General features: G+C 40.1%; 1 protein-coding gene across 4 annotated transcripts; it reads right to left on the bottom strand.

Annotated features, from left to right (window-relative positions):
• Positions 1–5,151: 5,151 nt before the first annotated feature.
• On the bottom strand, positions 5,152–21,396 carry TMIGD1 (transmembrane and immunoglobulin domain containing 1). Of its 4 annotated transcripts, none has more exons than XM_055580108.1 (7): positions 21,217–21,396; positions 18,838–18,938; positions 17,416–17,694; positions 12,265–12,540; positions 7,101–7,204; positions 6,117–6,157; positions 5,152–5,268 (listed from the first exon to the last, which is right to left on the bottom strand). In XM_055580108.1, the coding sequence occupies exons 1-7, from the start codon at positions 21,261–21,263 to the stop codon at positions 5,265–5,267; spliced, it is 852 nt and encodes a 283-aa protein (XP_055436083.1). In that variant the 5' UTR covers positions 21,264–21,396; the 3' UTR covers positions 5,152–5,264. The 4 variants fall into 4 exon arrangements, with proteins under 4 accessions (XP_055436083.1, XP_055436084.1, XP_055436085.1 ...); XM_055580109.1 differs by lacking the exon at positions 21,217–21,396 and adding an exon at positions 19,521–19,694; XM_055580110.1 differs by lacking the exon at positions 21,217–21,396 and adding an exon at positions 19,528–19,694.
• Between the last annotated feature and the right edge of the window lie 494 nt (positions 21,397–21,890).

Raw genomic sequence — 21,890 nt, 5'->3', positions numbered from 1 at the left:
ATACAATGAGATTAATGTCGTTTTCAAGACTGCTAAAACAACATCAGTTTTGCAGCCCATGGATCAAGGAGTCATTTCAACTTTCAAATCTTATTATTTAAGAAATACATTTAATAAGGCTGTAGCTGCCAATGATAATTTTTCCTATGGTGGATCTGAGCAAAGTCAATTGAGAACCTTCTGGAAAGGATTCACCATTCCAGATACCAATAAGAACATTCATGATTCATGGGAAGAGGTCAAAACATCAACATAAATGGAATTTGGAAGAAGTTGATTCCAACCCTTATGAATGACTTTGGTGGGGTCAAGACTTCAGTGGATGAAGAAACTGCAAATATGGTGGAAACAGCAAGAGAACTAGAATTAGAAGTAGAGCCTGAAGATGTGATGAATTGCTGCAATCTCATGATAAAACTTTCATAGGTGAGGAGTTGCTTCTTAAGGATGAGCAAAGAAAGTGATTTCTTGGGATGAAAATTACTCCTGGTGAAGATGCTCTGAAGATTGTTGTAATGACAAGAAAGGGTTTAGAACTTAATGTAAACTTAGTTGATAAAGCAGTGGCAGAATTTGAGAATATTGACTCCAATTTTGAAAGAAGTTCTACTGTAGGTAAAATGTTATCGAACAGTATTGTATGCTATAGAGAAGTCATTTGTGAAAGGAAGTATAAATTGATGTGGCAAACTTCATTGTTCGTTACTGCCTTATTTTGAGAGATGGCTAACAGCCACCCCAACTTTTCGGTAACCAGCACCCTCATCAGCAACCATTAACATCTAGGCAAGACCTTTCACTAGCCAAAGGAATATAACTCACCAAAAGCTCAGATGACAGTTAACATTATTTAGCAATAAAGTATTTTAAAACTAAGGAATGCACGTTGTTTTTAGACATAATGTGTACTCAATAGACTACACAGTAAAGTGTAAACATAACTTGTATATGCACCAAGAAGCCAAAAAAACTGTGACTCACTTGATTGCAATATTTGCTTTGTTGCAATGTATCCACAACATCTCTGATGAGGTATTCCTGTGCTACTAACTATATTGCTGATCTTGTTCATGTCATCAATTGTCTTGCTATTCACACCCTGCACATTGTTCATTGAACCCAGGGTAGGCAAAGCACGAGCTTAGAGGCTGGAGGAAGACACGAAGGGCCGTAGGAACTGCATGCTAAAGTGTGCTAAGTCACTTCAGTCGTGTCCAACTCTTGGTGACCCTATGGACTGTAGCCCATCAGGCTCCTCTGTCCAAGGGATTCTCCAGGCAAAAATATTGAAGTCGCTTGCCATTCCCTTCTCCAGGGTATCTTCCCAACCCAGGGATCAAACCCAGGTCTCTTGCATTGCAGGCAGATTCTTTACCAGCTGAGCCACAAAGGAAGCCTAAGAATCCTGGAGTGGGTAGCTTATCCCTTCTCCAGCAGATCTTCCCCATCCAGGAATCAAACTGGGCTCTGCTGCATTGCAGGTGGATTCTTTACCAGCTAAACTATCAGGGAAGTCTGTAGGAACTGCAGACATGTTTATTCTCTCCTGGCTGGCACAGCAGCCATACCACAACCTCTCTCCTCTCGTGGCTGACCCAACGGACACAGCCCTGATGCAGGAGTAATAACACTGCATAACATGGCCATGACACAACCATAACACAGCATAACCTCAATGCCTCAAAGCCTTCTCACATGGTGCTTATATATGTTTACAGAACAAAAGTAGCCCACAGCCAAGTGAGTACTTCATGAGGCCCATGCACAGTGCTACAAATGAGCTCAACTGTTACACAGTCATTATTTATAAAAGGTGGGTTGAGAGACTGAACCCACCATCTTGGCTAATTTACTCCACAAATAACTAACCATCCTCTGACTTGGTTCTTTGGGATCACGCTTGAGCTTTGGGGGCTAGCAGGCTATGAGTCAAATTTATGAGAGATGTTTCACAAGACTCTCCATGAGACAACGAAAAACCAATCAATACCAGGTTGTAATAGCTTCCCTAGAAGAGAGGGACATACATTGGGGTGAGAGGATTCTTCTACTCCTTGACATGCATGATTTTTAAAAGCTTTTTAAATTAGGAGAATTACACATAAAAATCCAGATTTCTGACTTCTCTTAAAGAACAAGATCTGTCCCCAGTGGTGACGATTAGCCTTCTTTTACACATAGACGTGCTATTTGCCACAGTCTCTACCACTCCCTATTGTTTTACATCTAGCCTGCTTCACCCATTAATCAGCTTGACCCCTGTAAGAATTTGAGTTTATGACCCCTGGCTTAAAGGTTCAGTAAAGTAGTCACAAACATGGTGATGACAAGGGTAAGGTTGGCTTGCTATTTGGTAATAGTTGTAAGCTATTTTCAATGATTCAGAAAGCCTAATTGCAATGATCATATTGCTAACCTCTAAAAGGCTGCACAGGTTAATGATAGTATGTGATTTATTTTCTTTTAAATGGAATTACATCAACTGGGTAATTGTGTTGCTGTAAAAGAAGCTCGGACTGACAGGAAGATATCATTGATAAATGGTTTTTAGATTGGGAAAACAGATGACTATTATTTAATAAATAAAATTTGTTTGATAGGCCAATTCTTTCAAAATATGGGGCCAAATAGTTATGAAAGATGTCCTTATTAATAAAAAAGTTAAGAAGAGAACAACTGGATTTTTCTGTCACGTTTCCACTGGTGTTTGCAGTCCAAAGGATTAAAGTCAGATGAAGAATTGGAATTTCAGGAATCTCATAGTAGGTAGAGAAAACATTGGGGAAAGCTTATGGGACTTCTTTCCTTCTTTTAATTTTTTTTATTATTTTTTTAAATTGAAGTATAGTTTATTTACATATGGGGTTTCTGCTGAGTCCTAGAAATTCATGTCTTTCTAAGACAGGCTCTAGGCTAAATTTTAATTGTAAATAATACACATAGTTTTAATACAGCCTCTGTGTTTCTCCAAACTGTAAGGCAAAATGAGAAGCAATGGCCATTTGTAATATTGCTGTGCTCTGTTAAAACTAGTTAAGGTTCCCTGTCTGTGCTAATGTACAAGGTCACTGTATTTAATAAGGGTGAAGAAACTCTTTCTTGATGACCTGTAATTCTCAAGGATTGTTATATGTCCTAGTACAAAGCTGATTCATAAATCTACTAGGCGGGGCAAAGCTATTACTTTCTCAGTCTTACTTGCTAACTCCCTTAAACATTTAACTAAACTATGCATCTTTTGAGGATCGTAGGATTTTCAAGCTCAAATGAAAATTAATTTCAATTCTCCTCTTAATCCAACTTCCTCATTTTCCAAAGGCCCAGTCTCTAATCTTGCAACTTTTCACAATGTTCCTACCTTATCCTTACAGCATTTTCACAGGGCTTCCAAATTCTAGTTTCAGAAATCCTGAATGAAGGCTTCTCCACAAAACCTATTGGGGCCTCCAAGAAGACAGAGAAATCTGTGCACCACGGTCTTTAGCAGTGTCTGTCTCTGTCCCCATCTCATGCTGACATTTCCAAGGAAGCTAAGAGGAGCCTAACAGGAGGATGTGTCTATTTTTCTTAGAAACAAGACTGTGAAGATTTCATACATTCTGCTCATTTCTTCTCTTTACTTCTACATCAATAAAGGGGCTTTTAATCACCATCTGACAGAAGCTCTCTCTTTTTCACTGTGACACATTTAGCTACTGCAACTTTAGACAAAATAGTTTTTTCTAAGTTAGAGTGAGAACACAGCAGAGACCTCAAAGGTGCTTCTGGTAAGGGCTGGCTTTCCCCATGTGTGCGTGTGCACTACGTCACTTCGGTCGTGTCTGACTCTTTGCAACCCTATGGACTATAGCCCACCAGGCTGCTTTGTCCATGGGATTCTCCCAGGCCAGAATACTGGAGAGGGTAGCCAATCCCTCTCCAGGGGATCTTCCAGACTCAGGGATTGAATGTCTCCTGCACTGAGACACTGAATGTCACTAATGTCTCCTGCATTGCCTGGCAGGATCTTTACCACCAGCACTACCTGGGAAGCCCTACCTCTCCCCATGACCCACCCCAGTTGTGTGGGAAAGTGAAGCAGAGATGCTTAGAGGGGAAAAAATGAAGAGAGAATGGAAGTGGGAAGAGTCAGCGATAAAGGATGATAGCTGAAATTTTAGACAGAGATAGGGACTTCCCTGGTGGTCAGTGGTAAAGACTCTGCACTTGCAGTGCAGGGGATGTGGGTTCAATCTGTGGTAAGATCCCATGTGCTATGCAGCCAAAAATTTAAAAATAAATTAAATTGAAGTATATGAGAAGAGTGGGGCTTTTCAGGTGGCTCAGTGGTAAAGAATCCTCCTGCCAAGCAGGAGATGCAGGTTTGATCCTAGGGTGGGAAGATCCCCTGGAGAAGGAAACGGCAACCCATTCCAGTATTTTTGCCTGGGAAATCCTATGGACAGAAGAGCCTGGTGGGCTACAGTCTATGGGGTTGCAAGAGTCAGACATAACTTGGCAACTAAACAACAACGGCATATGAGAAGAGTACAGGCTGATTCAAAATACTGCTGGATCTATGCAAAAGGGGCAAAGGATACTAGGGAAGCAAACATTCTGGCCAGCCCCTGTCCCTTGCTGTTTTCATCTTCATCACTACATAAATCTCACAAAGTTTGTGACTGTCAACCACGATAAGATGAGAAAAATAAGGACATATGTTGAGTTTTTTATAATACTGAATTCTTTCGTTTAAAGGAATATCTTATATTCTGAGATTATATCATTCCTTTTTTAGTCCTAGAACCTTTCTCTTTTGAAATGACAGTGAAGGTAGATATAATTAATATCACTTATGTGTTTCCTTGGCAACTTTAGAAATTGATCCCTCTATGTTGTGTCCAACTCCTGTATTTTTTTGGTAGCGTACTGATTCATGAAACCCAAATGTCTATTAATTTCCTACCTAGAAAAATACACAATAAATGTAAATGGCTGCCAACCTTTTCAGGACAAATTTCAATTAATTAACATATCCTTCAAAGAGAAGACTTTAAAAAAATCTTACTTTTCAATCTTAACAGCTTTCTTCCTGAAAGTGTTCCGCACGTATATCAAATTAGTCATAACAACTACTGCTAAGTGATTACTGAAACACTTCTTCAAAACCTCTGACAATTAGACAGGAGTGAATTTAATAATATCAATAAATACAGATGGGACTGCATAAATCAAGGAGGTCCTGATGCAAAACTCTTGCTGTAATAGATGGCATCTCAGTTTCCTCATCTGAAATGAATCAAGAAATTAATCATAAGGATGATCATAGCATTAAAGAAAAAAAATAAAAACAAAATCATACTTCTGATGAATAGAATGCTAGATTTCTAATTTATATTTGCTCAAAACTTTGATATAGTTCCTTGTATTTTGGCATCTAGTATTACTGCTAAAATTCTAGAAACTTTATTATCTTAGTGATTTTTTAAAAATTTGAAAATTCATACTCTTGGAAAGAATGCCTCCATTCTTTCTACCCACCGCTTAACTCAGGTATGCTGGAGCTAACAGACTAAAGGAAGCTCCAAAAAGAAGGCAGTATTTTGGATGAGGAATGTGGCTTCTGACCTGCTCGTGAAGGAGAAGGCAGAAGTGGCTTCCCCCAGGCTAAACTCTCTAGGACGCTTACACTGCATGGCAATAAAAGGCAGTTGGACATGCATAGCCTGAAACTGCTTAAAGAGAGAGTAGGCTTGAGACCAAAAGTGGGGAGGCTCAGGAGGAAGGGGATATACGTATACAGATAGCTGATTCACTTTATTGTACAGCAGAAACTAATACAACATTGTAAAGCAATTATAGTCCAATAATAAAATTAAAAAAGCAAAACGAAAAACAAACAAACAGAAAGATCAAAGGTGTTCTCCATTCTAAGCAACCTTCCAACCTCGCCTCACCCGTCTTCCTCTCGAGTGAAGGCAGATTCTCCTCCACCCTCCATTCTCCCCCGGACCGCTTCACCTTCTAGCACCTCCTGTCTCTGGAGGAGTTTGCCCGCGATGGGTTTTATGGTGCACATTACTGACTGCTATCCATCTGCTTATGGAAAATCATTGACCCCCGCCCGGAGTACTTACAGAGCTGTTCTGCACTGAGGGCCTTGATCCTTTCTGCAGAGCTGAAAGCAAACACAATGAGGGACAATGAATTTGCTGCTGTGCTAAGGCTGATGGATAAACATTTTGAATGCCTCGAGGTGGCTCAAGGGACAGGAAACCCAAATGTCTGTTAATCTTCTATCTAGAAAAATACACACCAATGCAGAGGTGGCTGTTTTCCCAGCCACCTCTGCACAGGTCTAGGTCTTATTTCTTTGGCCACATTTATGATTTTTATTTAACCTAAGAAAATGTAATCCCACACTGGCCTTTTAGAGACTTCTGCCACCTTTGCCTTCCTTTGGGACTGGATTGACTGGTAGAGTCAAAGGCATAGCTTTAACCTACGCACTCTGCATCACGTACTCTGCATCACTCTAACCAACAAGGTTAACCATTCAGCAATTCAAACTCCAGTGCACTGCAGCCAGGGCCTGGGCTGTGCCCAAGAGGTGAGCAGCAAGTGCCATCTTTTTCACACAGATCTCTGAATCCAGAGCTGATATGCCTCTATATCTATTTCTTGTACCAAAGGCACCATAACAACAATCAAGAGAAATTTAAAATGGCGAAAAATAAGTCCCTACTTCTAACATTGCAACTATTTTCATTCAGGTCTGGTCCACATGCACTTCTATCCTTTGTAAAGTTGTACTCATAATATAGGTACAGCTTTTATTCCCTTGAGCCACTTCCAATTGAGATCTCATGGAGGAGAGACCAGATTGTTCCAGTATGGTTCCTGACTCTGTAGTCATTTATATCACCAGTTCTCTGCCTTTATTTAGATGACTTTATGGGAAGATTACCCTGGAGAAGAGCATGGCAACCCACTCCAATATTCTTGCCTGGAGAATCCCATAGACATAAGAGCCTGATGGGCTACAGTTCATGGGGTCGCAAAGAGCTGGACATGAGTGAAGCAACTTAGCACGCATGCACGTAGCTTAAATACTCAGATACCTTCATTATTCTTTTTCTTCTGGCAATCACTCCAAAGACCAAGGTCAGAAAGACCACAACACATGCAGCAATAATGGGTTCTATTGGTACAGTTGAGCCTTTATCTGTTGGAAATGCAAAGACAGGAAATAAGAAAGTAACATTTATATGCTTCTAATTTATGTACTCCAAGTATGTCCCAGCCATGGTGCTTTGCACTTAACATTTTGCATCTTCTTAATTAAATTTCCAAACAATTCCCAAATGTATTATCATCTTTTTTTTACAGGTGAGGAACCAGGGGCTTTGAGAGGTTAGAACGCTTGTCCAAGGTCACAGAATTAGTAACCAGCAGAGACAGGTTTTGAATCCATTTCTTTTTGGAAGGATATAATTTATTATCTATATTATTCATATTATTAATATGAGTACCTCCCCCAAAGTCAGATCTTTTTGTGCATGATCCATAACTTTTGCCATGCAGAAAGCAGAAGTAGGCTGAAATCAACCCTTTTTCCTGTCTTTTGCAAAACCCGAATGATATTGTGAGGATTCTTTAAGGGAGAAAGAGAGAGAGGAGGTTTTAAGAGCAAGAAGAGGAAAGCTAAGGAAACTGTTGGACTATGGAGAGAGAAGTCTGTGGGTTCCTGGAGCAGCAAGACCCTGGTAGCTGTGCTGTGATGGTGCCCCAAGCAGGACACAAGATGTACAGGGTAGCTGCACGGTGCCCCTAGGGAAGAAGAACTCGTGAGCATCAGCCTTCCCAACCTTGGCAAAGAATTTCATCTCTCTCTCTAGGGCTTCCTGGGTGGCGCAGTAGTAAAGAATCCATCTGCCAATGCAGGAGATGCAAGAGATGTAGGTTCAATCCCTGGGTCAGGAAGATCCCCTGGAGTAGGAAATGGCCACTCACTCCAGTATTTTTGCCTGGAGAATCCCATGGACAGAGGAGCCTGACGGGCTAACAGTCCATGGGGTCGCAAAGAGTCAGACACGACTGAGTAGGCATGCACTCACACACATTACATGATATGGAAGAACAGAGAGTCTACTTTTAACTAGAACTAGGGCACCAGCTGCCTACAAGTGAAAGCCCACTCCCTATTTTGTTTTCTGAACATCTGGTAAACTCAGAGCTCTTCTGTATTATAGTACAGTGCCTGTGCTTGTACACTTTCCAAGAGCTGATGAAATATTTGAGACCTGAAAAAGAAAAGTATTGGCTCCTAAGTATGAAAATAAAGTGGCAAAATTAATCAGAACTAATAAACATTTGTGTGCTATGTGTGTGGTGTATGTGCTCAGTTGCTCAGTCGCTCAGTCATGTTCTACTCTTTGTGATTCCACGGACTCTAACCCACCAGTCTCCTCTGTCCATGGGATTTTCCAGGCAAGAATACATCCAGGGATTGAACCCACATCTCTTGCACCTCCTGCACTAGCAGGTCGATTCTTTACCACTGCACCACCTGGGAAGCCTTTAATAAATGTTTAAGCACTTATAAAATGTAACTTTGCTTCAACTATAACCCAACTGTTAAATAATAATAATGTTTAAACCACAAGAGCCAAATTAATAACTTATTTATAATAAAATTCAAAATGTATGTAAGTTTCAAATGCCCTTTCAAATTTTTAGAGCAAAAAAGTATAGGTATTACTTCATTTTAATGTAGTTGGTATGACATGAGATGAAACTTACAAACACAAGAATGCTTCAAGTCAGCAAAGCTATTTAAATGACTCTGTCTAAGCTCCTGGATTCTGATGCCCACTGTAGGAGGGAGAAGGGCTCCAATCATGGCTATGATAAAATTTTTGGAATTTATAGGAAATAAAGAGTGTGCTATCTACTGTATAATTGAGTTTGTGCAGTGGGTGCCATCAACAGATTTTTGGTAAATGACGACTGTGTGTGAGGTGCTGTTCTTAGCCCTGCAAAAAATAGAACAAGCATGGAAGGATCCAGTCTCTGAGGATCTCATATTCTAGTAGGAGAGACAGACATTAAAGAAACAAAAACTACAGATTGAGATAATATTTGTAAAGGACAAAGAGTCAAGAGATAGTACAATACATGAGGGATAAAAGAAAGAGACAAGGGGAAGAAGAGATTTTAGATTCATTTCAAAGTCCAAGCCCTATATGCCTCAAGGTTATGAAATGGGGTTTATCCCTTCATAATTGTATGACACACTATTAATTTTTTAATAGTATTTTTAAAATGTCTTTGCCCAGTTTATTTACTGATTGATTTAATTTTATTTTTTGGCCACATGGATCCACATGGCCATGGGATCGCAATTCCCCAACCAGGTATCCAACCCATGCCCCCTTCAGAGGAAGCATGGAGTCTTAACCATTGGACAACCAGGGAAGTCCTACTATTTACCTTTTAATCGTTTTCTTCTCTATTATGTGTCTAGTTCTGGTTCCGGATAATTTGAGAGAGTAGATTAAGCATCTTTTACCCTTGCTCCCTTTTGGTTGTTGCTAATAATTATCCTTATGAAGGTATGGGTAGCATTAACCCTCTGGAGAAGCTCTGTTCAGCTGGACTCCTTGAAAGCCCTGACTCTGTAACAGCCATCCCTGGGATACACCAAAAGACCTCTTATGGGGGATACCTTGTATTTGTAGTGAGTGCCAATGAAAGATGTCAAAATGAAGGGGAGGCAAAGCGGGACAATTGGGGAAAAAACTCAGAAATCAGCCACTGATCGGAATGTTTTTAGCAAGCTGAATAACATGAAGCCACACATAACAGGTTTTACTCCATACGCAAACCTGAAACAAACTGCCTGACCCACTGGCTCACTCTGGATTCCAAGTTTCTGTTGAAAGTGAGTCTGGCAAATGTAGCTGCATCTCTTCCCTTCACTCTCTTATTTATAACCAGATCTGGTATTCTCCCCCTCCCCGACCCCGCGCATATTCATTATGGTAAAATAATCTCAACATGTGGCTAAAGTCCTGTGCTCAAGAAAAGATCCGTGATGTCATTTCCCACTTTGCACGGCCTCATTTAGAAACTACCCCCACTGAGCCATGAAGCTAGAAGAGCTCATGGCAAACCTGGCGTTTTGCCTGGGCACCATCAGCAGAGCGCTTCTGCTCCTTGGGCACCCGACAGCCGGGGAAGTCATAAAGCAGCAAGAAATCAGAAAAGCCAGTTGGTTTGGAAGTGCTCCACCCAAAACAGGATACTGCCCACCTGAAAGCTAATTTGCCAAGCTGGCCTCCTGCTTGCTGCACAAGCTGCCTTTTTAATGTGACATGGAACAATTATGATTCCTTTTTAATCATGAGTTTGTGGGTTTGGTTTTTAAAGGAAATAGCCCCTGGGAATACTGTCACTGTTCCACAGAACAAATTACTGAATGTACCAGTAATCACAGTGATGGGCATTCAATTGGCAGCCCTTCCTCCTCACCATCCATTCTATTGGTAACCCAGTAAGAATCCCTATGGTTACATGACCAACAGGGGTTCATTTGACTTCCTGAGGCCTGGCAAGAAAGACAGTGAGGGGGCACAGGGAGGCAGGTGACAAAGAGAATCACGTTCTATCAAGATACAGGAGCCTCAGCTTGTTTGACTGCTTCTAGCATCCTGGCCCCAAACCAGGAAATGTGTGCATGAGCATTTTATCCACCTGCCCCACCAGGTGTCTTGCCTTTCTCTTTCTATATGAAGGAGAACTATGAGGACTGCAAGACACTTGGCACTTTATTTGTTCCTTGTTATCGCAGAGGTCATAAACCTGGGTAGAGAAAGCATGAAGCCAAGAGAAAGAACCTGTTTCCCACCATTCTTCCCCTCTCCCTCTTCTGATTGGTCTATAGGGAACATTTCAGAGTTAGGAGTGATTTTACAGATCCATTTTCTTACCTAGTTAGTATCTTTTTTTCTCTATGTGTTTATGACTTCTCTCCTGTTTTTCATTAAGTTGTTAACTCAAAAATTCAATTCCTACAAAGCTTGTTGCCCAGGAAAATTCACGGAAATACTCCTCCAGAAAGCCAAGCAGATCTATCTTCTACTACTTGATTCTAGAAAAGAGCCTTTGCTCAAAAAGCAGTATTCTATCTGGAATGGGAATAATTCCGCTAAAAGAAAGGACGAGAATTCCTGGGGTGGAGATCATTCTCCAAAGAAAATTCTAGCTACTAATCATAATGGCCATCATTATTTGTTGTCACACAAAAAAATATTTACCGAGTATCTGAGTTTTGTACTGTGCTGTGAAAGTGTTAGTCGCTCAGTTGTGTCCAACTCTCTGCGACCTCATGGACTGTACCAGGCTCCTCTGTCCATGGAGTTCTCCAGGCAAGAATACTGGAGTGGGTAGCCATTCCCTTCTCCAGGGGATCTTTCCGGCCCAGGGATTGAACCTGGATCTCCTGCACTGCAGGCAGGTTCTTTACTATCCGAGCCACGAGGGAAGCCCTTTGTACTCTGATAGATATTACTTAAAAGAGTGTTACCTTTGTGGATGGACCTAGAGAGTATTATGCTCTCTGTCCATTTGACAGATAAATACTGTATGCTACCTCTTATATGTGGAATAAAAATAAATGAATGTATAAAACAAAACAGAAACAGACTCACAGATAGAGAAAACAGACTAGTGGATACCAGTGAGGAGAGGGAAGAATGGAGAAGCAGGATAGAGGTAGAGGATTGTGAGATACAAACTCTGTGTAAACAGGAAGGTATATTGTTCAACAGGGGCTCCCCAGGTGGCACAGTGGTAAAGAATCCTCCTGCCAGTGCAGGAGATGCCAGAGACTCCCTGGGTGGGGAAGATCCCCTGCAGGAGGAAATGGCAACCCACTTCAGTATTCTTGCCAGGGAAATCCTGTGGACAGAGGAGCCTGGTGTACCACAGTCCATGGGGTCGCGTAAGAGTCAAACAGGACTAAGCACACACACACATATTGTACAACATAGGAAAATATAGCCATTGTTCTGTGGCAATATTCGTGAAATAATATATATTTAATTATATGTATAATATCATATATAAAGAATATATAATAAATAAAGAATAATAATATTCTGTGTAATAATGTGAAAGGGAGTATCATTTATAAAAATACTAAATCACCATGCATTACACCTGAAACTAACATATTATTGTAAATCAACTATATTTCAGTAAAGAAATAAACAAGAGAGTTACCTTTGACAATAAGGTGAAAGTCCTTGGTCTTTGTTTCTATCAATGAATTGGCAATACAGCTGTAAGTCCCATTGTCGGATTTCTTGACTTTGGTGATCGACAATTGAAAATACTCGCTTGTCTGTTGGATTCGGTGATGGTTCTCTAAGTTCAAGATGCCATTGTTTTTATACCACATCATTTGAGGCTGGGGGTTGGATTTAACATTGCAAACCAACTTCACATCACTGCCTTCCTCAGCTGTTTGGAAGTCATTTCCACTTAGGAGAGGAGGAACTGCAAGATTGAAACAGTTAGGTTTAATTAGCAGATAAGCATTATTGTCAGCAGTCAAGATCTTCCTTCTGTCTATCTCATTCATTTTACAAACATTTATTGAGCACCTACCGTATGCCAAGCACTGGGCTAGGAACCAGGAATACAATGGTAAATAACATACATCCATCCTCTTTTTCTGTTTTGGCCGTACCACATAGGATGTGGGATCTTAGTTCCCCGACCAGGGATCAAACCTGCATCTGCTGTATTGGTAGCATGGAGTCTTTACTACTGGACAGCCAGGGAAGTTGCATACATCCATTTTCAAATTTAAAAGAGCTTTTAATGTGGTGGGGAAGATAAACAATGAAACAAATGCATATAAACATGAATCTCTGTCAAGGAGATGATTTGTAACACATGGAAGCATATAAGCCTTGAGACTTTGCTGAGAACTAATATTAAAAACCAATCTGTGCTATTTGGGGATAAAATAGTGTAATATTAAGAAAGCAGGTGCTGCAGTGAGCCCCAATTCTACCTACATTACTTACTGTGACCTAGAGAAAGCTACTTAACTGTAAAGTAACTGCTTAGTTTTCTCATCTAAAAAGTGGGATAACACCTTACTAGATGCTGTGAAGATGAAAGGACAGAAGCCTGTGAAGAACTTACCGCAATGCTAGTTACTATTATTATTCTGGTGCTGGAAGAGGTGGGGTAGTTTGAGGGCTCCTCACACCCTCTATTTTTTCCTTGTATGTGATCACACTTGCCCTAACCACAGATTTACCAATGCATATTTGCATTTCCACGATGATCTTCCAGAAATAATGTTCTTCTCTCAGAAGGCACTCCAGTTGTGGCAACTCTGGCATCCATGAAAGGTGAGCGTGACCTTGAGCCCCTCTCATCCCTCTGTGTGAACGACTTCTTTTTTTTTTTAAGTCTTTATTGAATCAGTTACAATATTGCTTCTGTTTTATGCTTTGGTTTTTTGGCCACAAGGCATGTAGGATCTTAGCTCCCCAACCAGGGAGTTCCCTGTAAGCAACGTCTTATTCCCTTCATGATAAGGACATCTGTAGACCCATATGTCAAACACATTTTTATTCACCAAATAATTCCAACCCTTACTCCCACCAGTGTTTTTCAACATCTAGAGGGAGAAATGGCCAAGCTGAGCCTCCCCTCTTGCATGCCCCTTGCAATTTTTTGGCCAAGGTACAGAAGAGTAATAAAATGCATAAAAAGTGGTTGGACTGCTGGGTCATATGGTAGCTCTATTTTCAGTTTTTTAAGGAAACTCCATATGTTCTCCACAGTGACTGTATCAATTTACATTCCCATCAACTGTGCAAGAGGGTTCCCTTTTCTCCACATCCTCTCTAGCATTCATTGAAGATATTTTGATGATGGCCGTTCTGACCTATGTAAGGTGGTACCCCATTTTGTAGTTTTGACTTGCTTTTCTCTAATAATCAGTGATGTTGGGCATCTTTTTTTTCATGTGCCTCTTGGCCACTTGTATATCTTCTTCAGAGAGATGTCTATTTAGGTCTTTCCCCTGTTTTTTGATTGGTTTGTTTGTTTTGTTGATATTGAGCTCCATGAGCTGTTTGTATATTTTGGAGACTAATCCTTTGTCAGTTGCTTCATTTGTAACTATTTACTCCCATTCTGAGTGTTATCTTTTTTTTTCTCATTTCTGGGTTCCTTTGCTGTTCAAAAGCTTTTCAGGGCAGGAATAGAGATGAAGATGTGGAGAAGGGGTATGTGGACAAAGGATGGGAGGAGGAGGGTGGGATGAGCTGGGAGATTAGGATTGACATATATACACTACCATGTGTAAAATAGGTAACTAGTGGGAACCTGCCGTGTAGCACTGGGAGCTCAACTCTGTGGTCTGTGATGACCTGGGGGGTGGGAGGGAGACCCAAGAGGGAGGGGATATAAGTATACATATAGAGAATTCACTTCACTGTACAGCAGAAACTAACATAACACTGTAAAGCAATTATACTCCAATAAAAAATGCACAAAAAGTGGGCAGTAGGAAAGAGAGAGAGGCAGAGAATGTGGGGAAAAAGGAGCTTGTATAATCTGCACGCTGAATAATTAGACCCTAAGTAGGCTGTGTTATTAATAACTCTCTCAGAAGAATGACATTTTGTTGCTCTTTGGAATGTGCTTGAATTCTGTATCCATGTCCAACAAGGATGTTATATGGTATTCAGATATGTAGGAAGCTGTGAATAGAGAACATGATGGCCAGCTATACCAGTTCCACTTATGGACAGGTCCTATTAGTTGTTCCTTTTTATTTAACTATTTTAAATGAATTTTAAAGCACATCAGCGCTACATCATGTTCCCTTTTAAAATTATTAGTACATTTCAGATAAAGTTAAGGTCCTCCTTGACTCCATCCTGGTCACTTCCTGACTCCCCAGAGATACCCAGTGCTGAGTTTCAATGTAAATGCTTGCAGATCTTTTTTAAAAAAATATTGTTTTAAAAATACATATGATATACCCATAGGAAATGTATTGGTTTAGAAGGGTGAGAGGGATTTACACAAAAAACTTCATTCTCTCAATAACTTGCATACATTGAGAGATATTCATGTTGAACCACAGAGTTCTAGCCCATTGCTTTTAGAGTGTTATAGTATAATATCTGACTCTGTACTCTTTTTATTTTGATGGGCATCAGGTTATTCTCATTTTTAAAATGCTAAACAATGCCTCAGTAATCATCCTTGTCTATGTCTTTTTGTGCATATGTGCATGTATTTATCCAGGGTTAACTAACATCTCAAAGCAGATCTGCTGGGTGTTAGGGCAGGTGCACTTTAAATTTTGATGGATATTGCAAAAGAGGTGGTTTCAATTTATACTTTCAGCAATAACATATAAAAGAAGCTTCTGAACATCCTCCACCAAATAGTGTATTATGAAGCTTCCATTTAGTTCTCAGCTGCCATTTAGAACAATAATCCATAATACTTCCTCAAGATTGTACATGATATTCTTGCCACTTTATGACCTCATTTTGATTTATTGATTGATGAATTTATGTCAGCTATTGTCACTATGAATCACTGACCAATTTTTTTATATATGTGCAACAATGATATTTAAGAGGTTATTATAAAGATAATATTAAATACAGAATCAGGTTGGAAAACTGAAAATCATTTCTTTAAGCCACTGGATCATATTATCAGCATTTCTACTGTGTCTCTATTAAGAAGGTACAATGGGAAGAGCACTGGATTAGGAGACTGGGGGTTTTGTGTTCTGTTCTCAGCCCCAGACGTGATCATTAGGACTCTCATTCTGGGCCTCAGTTTCCTCATCTGTCATTTTATAAGGATTTCAAAACCTCCAAGGTAACCCTGATAGTCTTGGATTCTAACAAAGTTGCCAAGGGATAGCTTATTAAAAATCACGTTTTATTGGGACTTCCCTGGTAGTCCGATTGTTAAGACTGCGCTCCCAATACAGGGGGAACAGGTTTGATCCCTGGCCAGGAAACTAAGATCCTACATGGTGAAAAAAAAATCAGAGTTTATTTCCTATATTCATAGAAAATAAAAGCTCCTTTGCCCAGGAATATGTAAGTGATTCATTCTGAAAGTTTCAGGATACCAGCCGATTCCAGACCTGAATTCCTTGTCATTTTCTCCACCCTTTTACCTCAGGAGCAATGGCATCAATTTTTCACAGAAAAGTTTGCTGAGCTCATGGGATCAAGTAGCTTTGACTTTTTATTACCAGGTTCCAAGTCCAGAGCTTTTCCTACCAGACCATGCCATATTATTACCCTTACTCACATCACCCCTCACCACACCAGCCATGCCTGCCTCACATAGATCCAGTTTTCCACCCAAACCACCTAAATGCTCATCTCCATGAACGTATTCAAAGGACCCAACCTTAGATAGTTCCACCAATGGGTTACCAATACCTGTAACCCAACCATCAGCGAGTTTCACCTTTGAGAGTTTAAAGTGATGCTAAAAGATCCCCAACGGGTATTTTTCTAAGTAGAACACAAACACTAGAAACCACAAAGGAAAAGATTGGTAATTTTAAATATGTAAACATTTAAAATTTCAATATAGCAAAAAAAGTATTTTAAAATGCCCAAAATAAACAGAAGAAATACTTGTAATTCAAAACAAAAATGGCTCATTTCCTTAATGTATTGGATTGGCCAAAATGTTTTGCCAACATCTTACCAAAAAATCCAAAAGATACTTTTGGCCAATCCGGTACAAAGCCCTAAACAAATCAATAAGAAAAAGGCAAATAACCAAATAGAAACATGGGTAGAGTACATTAACAGGCATTTCATAGGAAAGAGACATGAAAAGCTAATGCTTTCGTGAAAAGGTGAACACCCTCATTTTTAATTTAGAATATGAAAGTAAAATTTCAAATCAGGCTGCAGATTCTTAGATTTTGAGGATGCTCAGGCTCGTGACAGTATGGGGAATAGGTATTCTTCCGCGTTGTTTTGGGGTCATACATAGGGCAGTTCGGCAATATCAAGCAAATGTTAAAATACGCATGCTCTTAGGGTCTTCCCTGGTGGTCGAGCAGTTGAGAATCCACCTCCCGATGTAGGGGACTCGGGTTTGATTCCTGATTAGGGAACTAAGATCTCACATGCCATGGGGAAACTAAGCGCATGCGCCTGCAGCTACTGAGCCCAAACTCTAAAATGCATGCACTGCAGCTAGAGAGAGCCCATGCACTGCAACGAAGACCCAGTGCAGCCAATATATTTATACACACACACATCCTCTTTAGGCAGAAGTTTCATCTACTACTTAGCGTAGTACAGACCACACAGACTGATTAGCCGTCTCTTTCCCCTCACTCACAAGTGACGTTCAGCACCACTGAGATGGACACCGACTGATTCCTCTGCAGCTTGCAGGTAAAGGTGATGCCGTGGTCATCTTCACTGATGCCCGAGACACACACAGAGCTGGAGTTGATTTTGTTTCCAGACTTCAAATCCACTCTCCCATCTTCACGGTACCAGAGAAGTTCTTCATCTCGGATGTGGTTTTGAACAGCACATTTCAGAGATTCTTGGAGGCCAGGCTCAGTGTCCAGAATATAGTTTTCAGTTTTACCATTCACACTTAAAACAGAACCTGGGAGTGCAGGAAGAGACTATTAAGATAGAGTGAACAATCTAAATGGCTATCATTAGAGAACTGGCTAAATAAATTCTGTTACATCGGTACAATGAAATGCTCTGCAACAATTAAAAACAGCCATATTGATCTATGTGATTTTACAAGGAAAAAAATTGATAATGAACTATAATTTAAAAAAATAAAAGGTTGAAATGATGGTTACCAAATGTTGCTGCACATGGGAATCATCTACCTAGCTCCCAGCCCTAGACATTCTGATTAATTAATATTAGTGTAACCTGGGCATTGGGAGGGGGGCGGTTTAAAAAGTCTCCAGGTGATTCTAATATGCAGTGTAGTTTGAGAACCACTGGGTTAGAAAACAATATGTATGGAATTGTCCCATTTATACATACACACACACTCTCTCTCTCTTTCTTTCATATATATAAAACCTGGAAGAATACACATCAAAACATTGAGTAGTTATCTCTTAATGATGGGATTTTATTTTTCTTTATTCTTTTCTATATTTCCTAACTTATGTTACAATAACTGCTTATTACTTTTTAAATCAGGAAGGAAAAGATTTCTTTCAGGATGGGGTGGGGAACAAATGCAGAAAAGATTTTCATGTAAGTGGTATGCTCAAATAAACAGCAGAGATTTATTTTAAATAAGATTAGTGAAAGAAGGTGAAAGTCACTCAATCGTGTCCTACTCTTTGCGACCCCATGGAGTATACAGTCCATGGGTTTCTCCAGACCAGAATGCTGGAGTGGGTAGCTGTTCCCTTCTCCAGGGGATCTTCCCAACCCAGGGATCGAATCCAGGTCTCCCGCCTTGCAGGCGGATTCTTACCAGCTGAGCCACCCGGGAAGCCCAAATATAATTAGTAATGAAATACACTAAAATGTGGGAAAATTCTGGCTTGTGGCTCTGAAGAGAAGAAAATATTTCACCCAGTCTTCTACTGTTAGAACCATGAAAACAGTTTTCCATTTAATTTTTCACTATTTTATCTGACTTCTCTACTCTGAACCATACCATCTGTGTAATCCTTCCAATTTGGATTTTCTCTTTTCCCAATTCCCTTGATCATTTTATAATCTGAAATTTTCTTTATTTAAGTAGAGGCCCCAAAGAATATTAACTTACTTGTCATCACATGTGGCAGAAATAGAATCATTAAGAGAAGAAATCTGCTTCTTTGTATTAGGCCGCTGGTCTGTGCCATCTTTAATGAATTTTCGTCTGATCTGCCAGGGGAAAAAGGGAGCAGTTGGTTCTGCACTTTGGTCTACACTGAGCTTATGAACCTTCCTCTTGTCTATTATATATTTAAAATAAAAAGTCCCAGATGAGTCATTCCAGTTATAACGGTACTATTTCTAGTTTTTAATTAAACAATCCTGTTCTGACTACTAAGTTCAAAGTACTTCTAGTATTCAGGGTTTTTTTTTTTTTTTTAAGACAGCAAAAAAAGGAAACCACAAGGAAATAGGCTATGGGATAGAGGACAGCTACAGAGCAAGCCCTGGGGAAGGAAAAACTAGTCTTCCCTAGATAGACTGTCTTTTTAAAAAAAAAATTATTTATTTTTTTATTGAAGGATAATTGCTTTACAGAATTTTGTTGGTTTCTGTCAAACCTCAACATGAATCAGCCATAGGTATACATATATCCCCTCCCTTTTGAGTCCCCCTCCCATCTGCCTCCTCACCCCACCCCTTTAGATTGATACAGAGCCCTGTTTGAGTTTCCTGAGCCATACAGCAAATTCCCATTGACTATCTATTTTACATATGGTAACGTAAGTTTCCATGTTACTCTTTCCGTACATCTCACCCTCTCCTGTTAGAATGTCATTTTAACACAAAGAGAAATGAAATTTACTTTCTTCTCAGATAGGCCCTACTGCACAAAGTCATTCTGATCTTGAAAGGCTTTCTTGACTTGTTCTTGGTAAAGTTGCTCTGTGCTAATAGAGGGCTTTTGAGACTTTCCAGATCCCGTAGATTCAAACGGTTTGTGCCTTAGGAAAGACTAAATTCTGACACAGCTTCTAGTCTTAAACCACATTCATCGGTTTTCCTGCTTCCTTCCACTCCATCTTCCCACCCCTCCCTCTTGACCCAGTATAGGCTAAAAATAATAAGTAACGAAGTTCTCTTTTCTCCCTTCTGTGTTTTTGCTGCTGTCATCCCTCGCCTAAAGATACTCCCTGCTTCCATCTGGGAGAAACACGTATTTATCACTTCCTTTCAAGAGGACCACTAAAAATACAGTAGCAACACACATGGAATGTTTTCTAAGCAACAGACATTGTGCTAAACACTTTACATACATTTATTTCAGTATTTCAATCTCAGTTAAGCCCCTGACAACCTTTTTGAGGTCATTTCTAAAGGTCTGGAGAGATCATATAACTTGACATTTGGTAAAATTATATCGTCTGTAAATATTAGGGTCAGGATTCTAACCCAGGACTCCTAAGGCAATGTTCTTAACCAATCTGCTGCCAATGTGAATATTTTCTTCCTTTAAGGCAGAGGAGAGGGTGGGACAAATTGAGAGAGTAGCACTGAAACATACACATCGCCATATGTAAAATAGATAGCTCGTGGGAAGTTGTTGTATAACACAGGGAGCTCAACCCAATGCTCTGTGACAAGCCACAGGGGTGGGATGGATGAGGAGTGGGAGGGAGGTTCAAAGGTGAGGGGACATGTGTATACTGATGGCTGATTCATGTTGTTGTATGGCAGAAACCAACACAACATTTTAAAGCAATTAGCCTCAAATTAAAAAAAAAAATTTTTTTTTAATCAAAGGAATTGCTGTTGGGTCTTCCCTGGCTGTCCAGTGGTTAAGACCCTGTGCTTCCAATGTGGTGGGGGTCGGGGGGGGCCCTACAGGTTAAATTCCTGGTTGGGGACCTATGATCCCACATGCTGTGTGGCCAAAAAACAAAAATAGAAAGAGGCCACTGTTAATCCTTTCTGGTCCCTAGCCCCTCCATGGGCCTTAGCAGCTTGGAGTTTTGTTCTCCTTACACAAATATTAACCTTCAAGAGCTGGAACGCACCTATGACACTTGGGGACTGGGTCTGCTCCTCCCCATCCCAGGCCTGTCCTGACAGGAGCAAGTTTCATTCCTGCCAGGTTCAAGCTGGCAAGCTTGCATCAATCTTTCAGTAAGATGATATTGGAACGAATATTGATTCTTTTGTCATTTAAAAAATTTTCCAGTAAGATTTCTATCACGGCACTCTTAACAGTGATGATCTCAGAATCTGGTAATTAATAGAGTTTTCTCAAGCACTACCCACTATAGGTACTTAATAAAAACTGAGAGTGTGGGCTTCTGGGAAGACCTCACCCTACCCTTTTAAGGAAGAAGACGGCTGTCTCCCTCTCCCTCCTGCCCCATTAAGACAGCAACTTTTCAAAATGAATTTCCCCCACTTGACTTGTTTTTAATTTTAATTTTCATGACACTCTACTTTCTATACAAGGCAAAGTCTTACCACTTACCTGCTGAGCTCTGAAAAACTGACTTCCGTGGCCAGTCGTTCCTCCATCTGGGAACCCTGACCTCTTTTCCTGTTGCCATGTTTATAATACTTGAATTCGAACACTTTATGACAGTAGGGTCCAGTAAGTCAGATACATTGGGTTCAAAGTCTGTTTCTCTTTGTGGGTTCTCAGAGAAGACAGTAATTGGGAAAGGCATCTTTTTGAGATCTAAGTTCTTCTGTGTACTTACATTACTGGGTGGGGCCAGATATTACTAACAGGGATGTAATTGTTCCAAGAAAGCCTGACCTTGTGCAAAAATGTGTAGCACATCTCATTGATGCTGTCATGCTCAGAGTTAGGTGGCTGCACTTGATAATCGACAACTTCAGAATTGTAATGGAGCAAGTCCAAAGGGAGGTTTCATTTTCATGGTAGCTAAAACATTTGAAGATTCCACACAACTTAAATAATGCTGGAAAAATATTACTTACCATTGGCAACGCAATTACAAGCCATACTGAGGCAGCTATGGCCAGGAAAGACTTTCTTATCCCTCTGAGGCTCTAAACTGACTGGGAATCCTTGCTTTGCACTTTCAAGAATTAGCTGTTTGAAGATAACATTTCTTAATTGGTTAAGAATATGTATGTTTCTATAATAACTGGATAAATATTCAGTTATTTCCATTG

The sequence above is a fragment of the Bubalus kerabau genome, chromosome 4 (assembly GCF_029407905.1).
Source record: "Bubalus kerabau isolate K-KA32 ecotype Philippines breed swamp buffalo chromosome 4, PCC_UOA_SB_1v2, whole genome shotgun sequence".
NCBI lineage: Eukaryota > Metazoa > Chordata > Mammalia > Artiodactyla > Bovidae > Bubalus > Bubalus kerabau.
The sequence above is the reverse complement of the archived record's forward strand: the minus strand, read 5'-3'. Positions and strand labels throughout refer to the sequence as shown.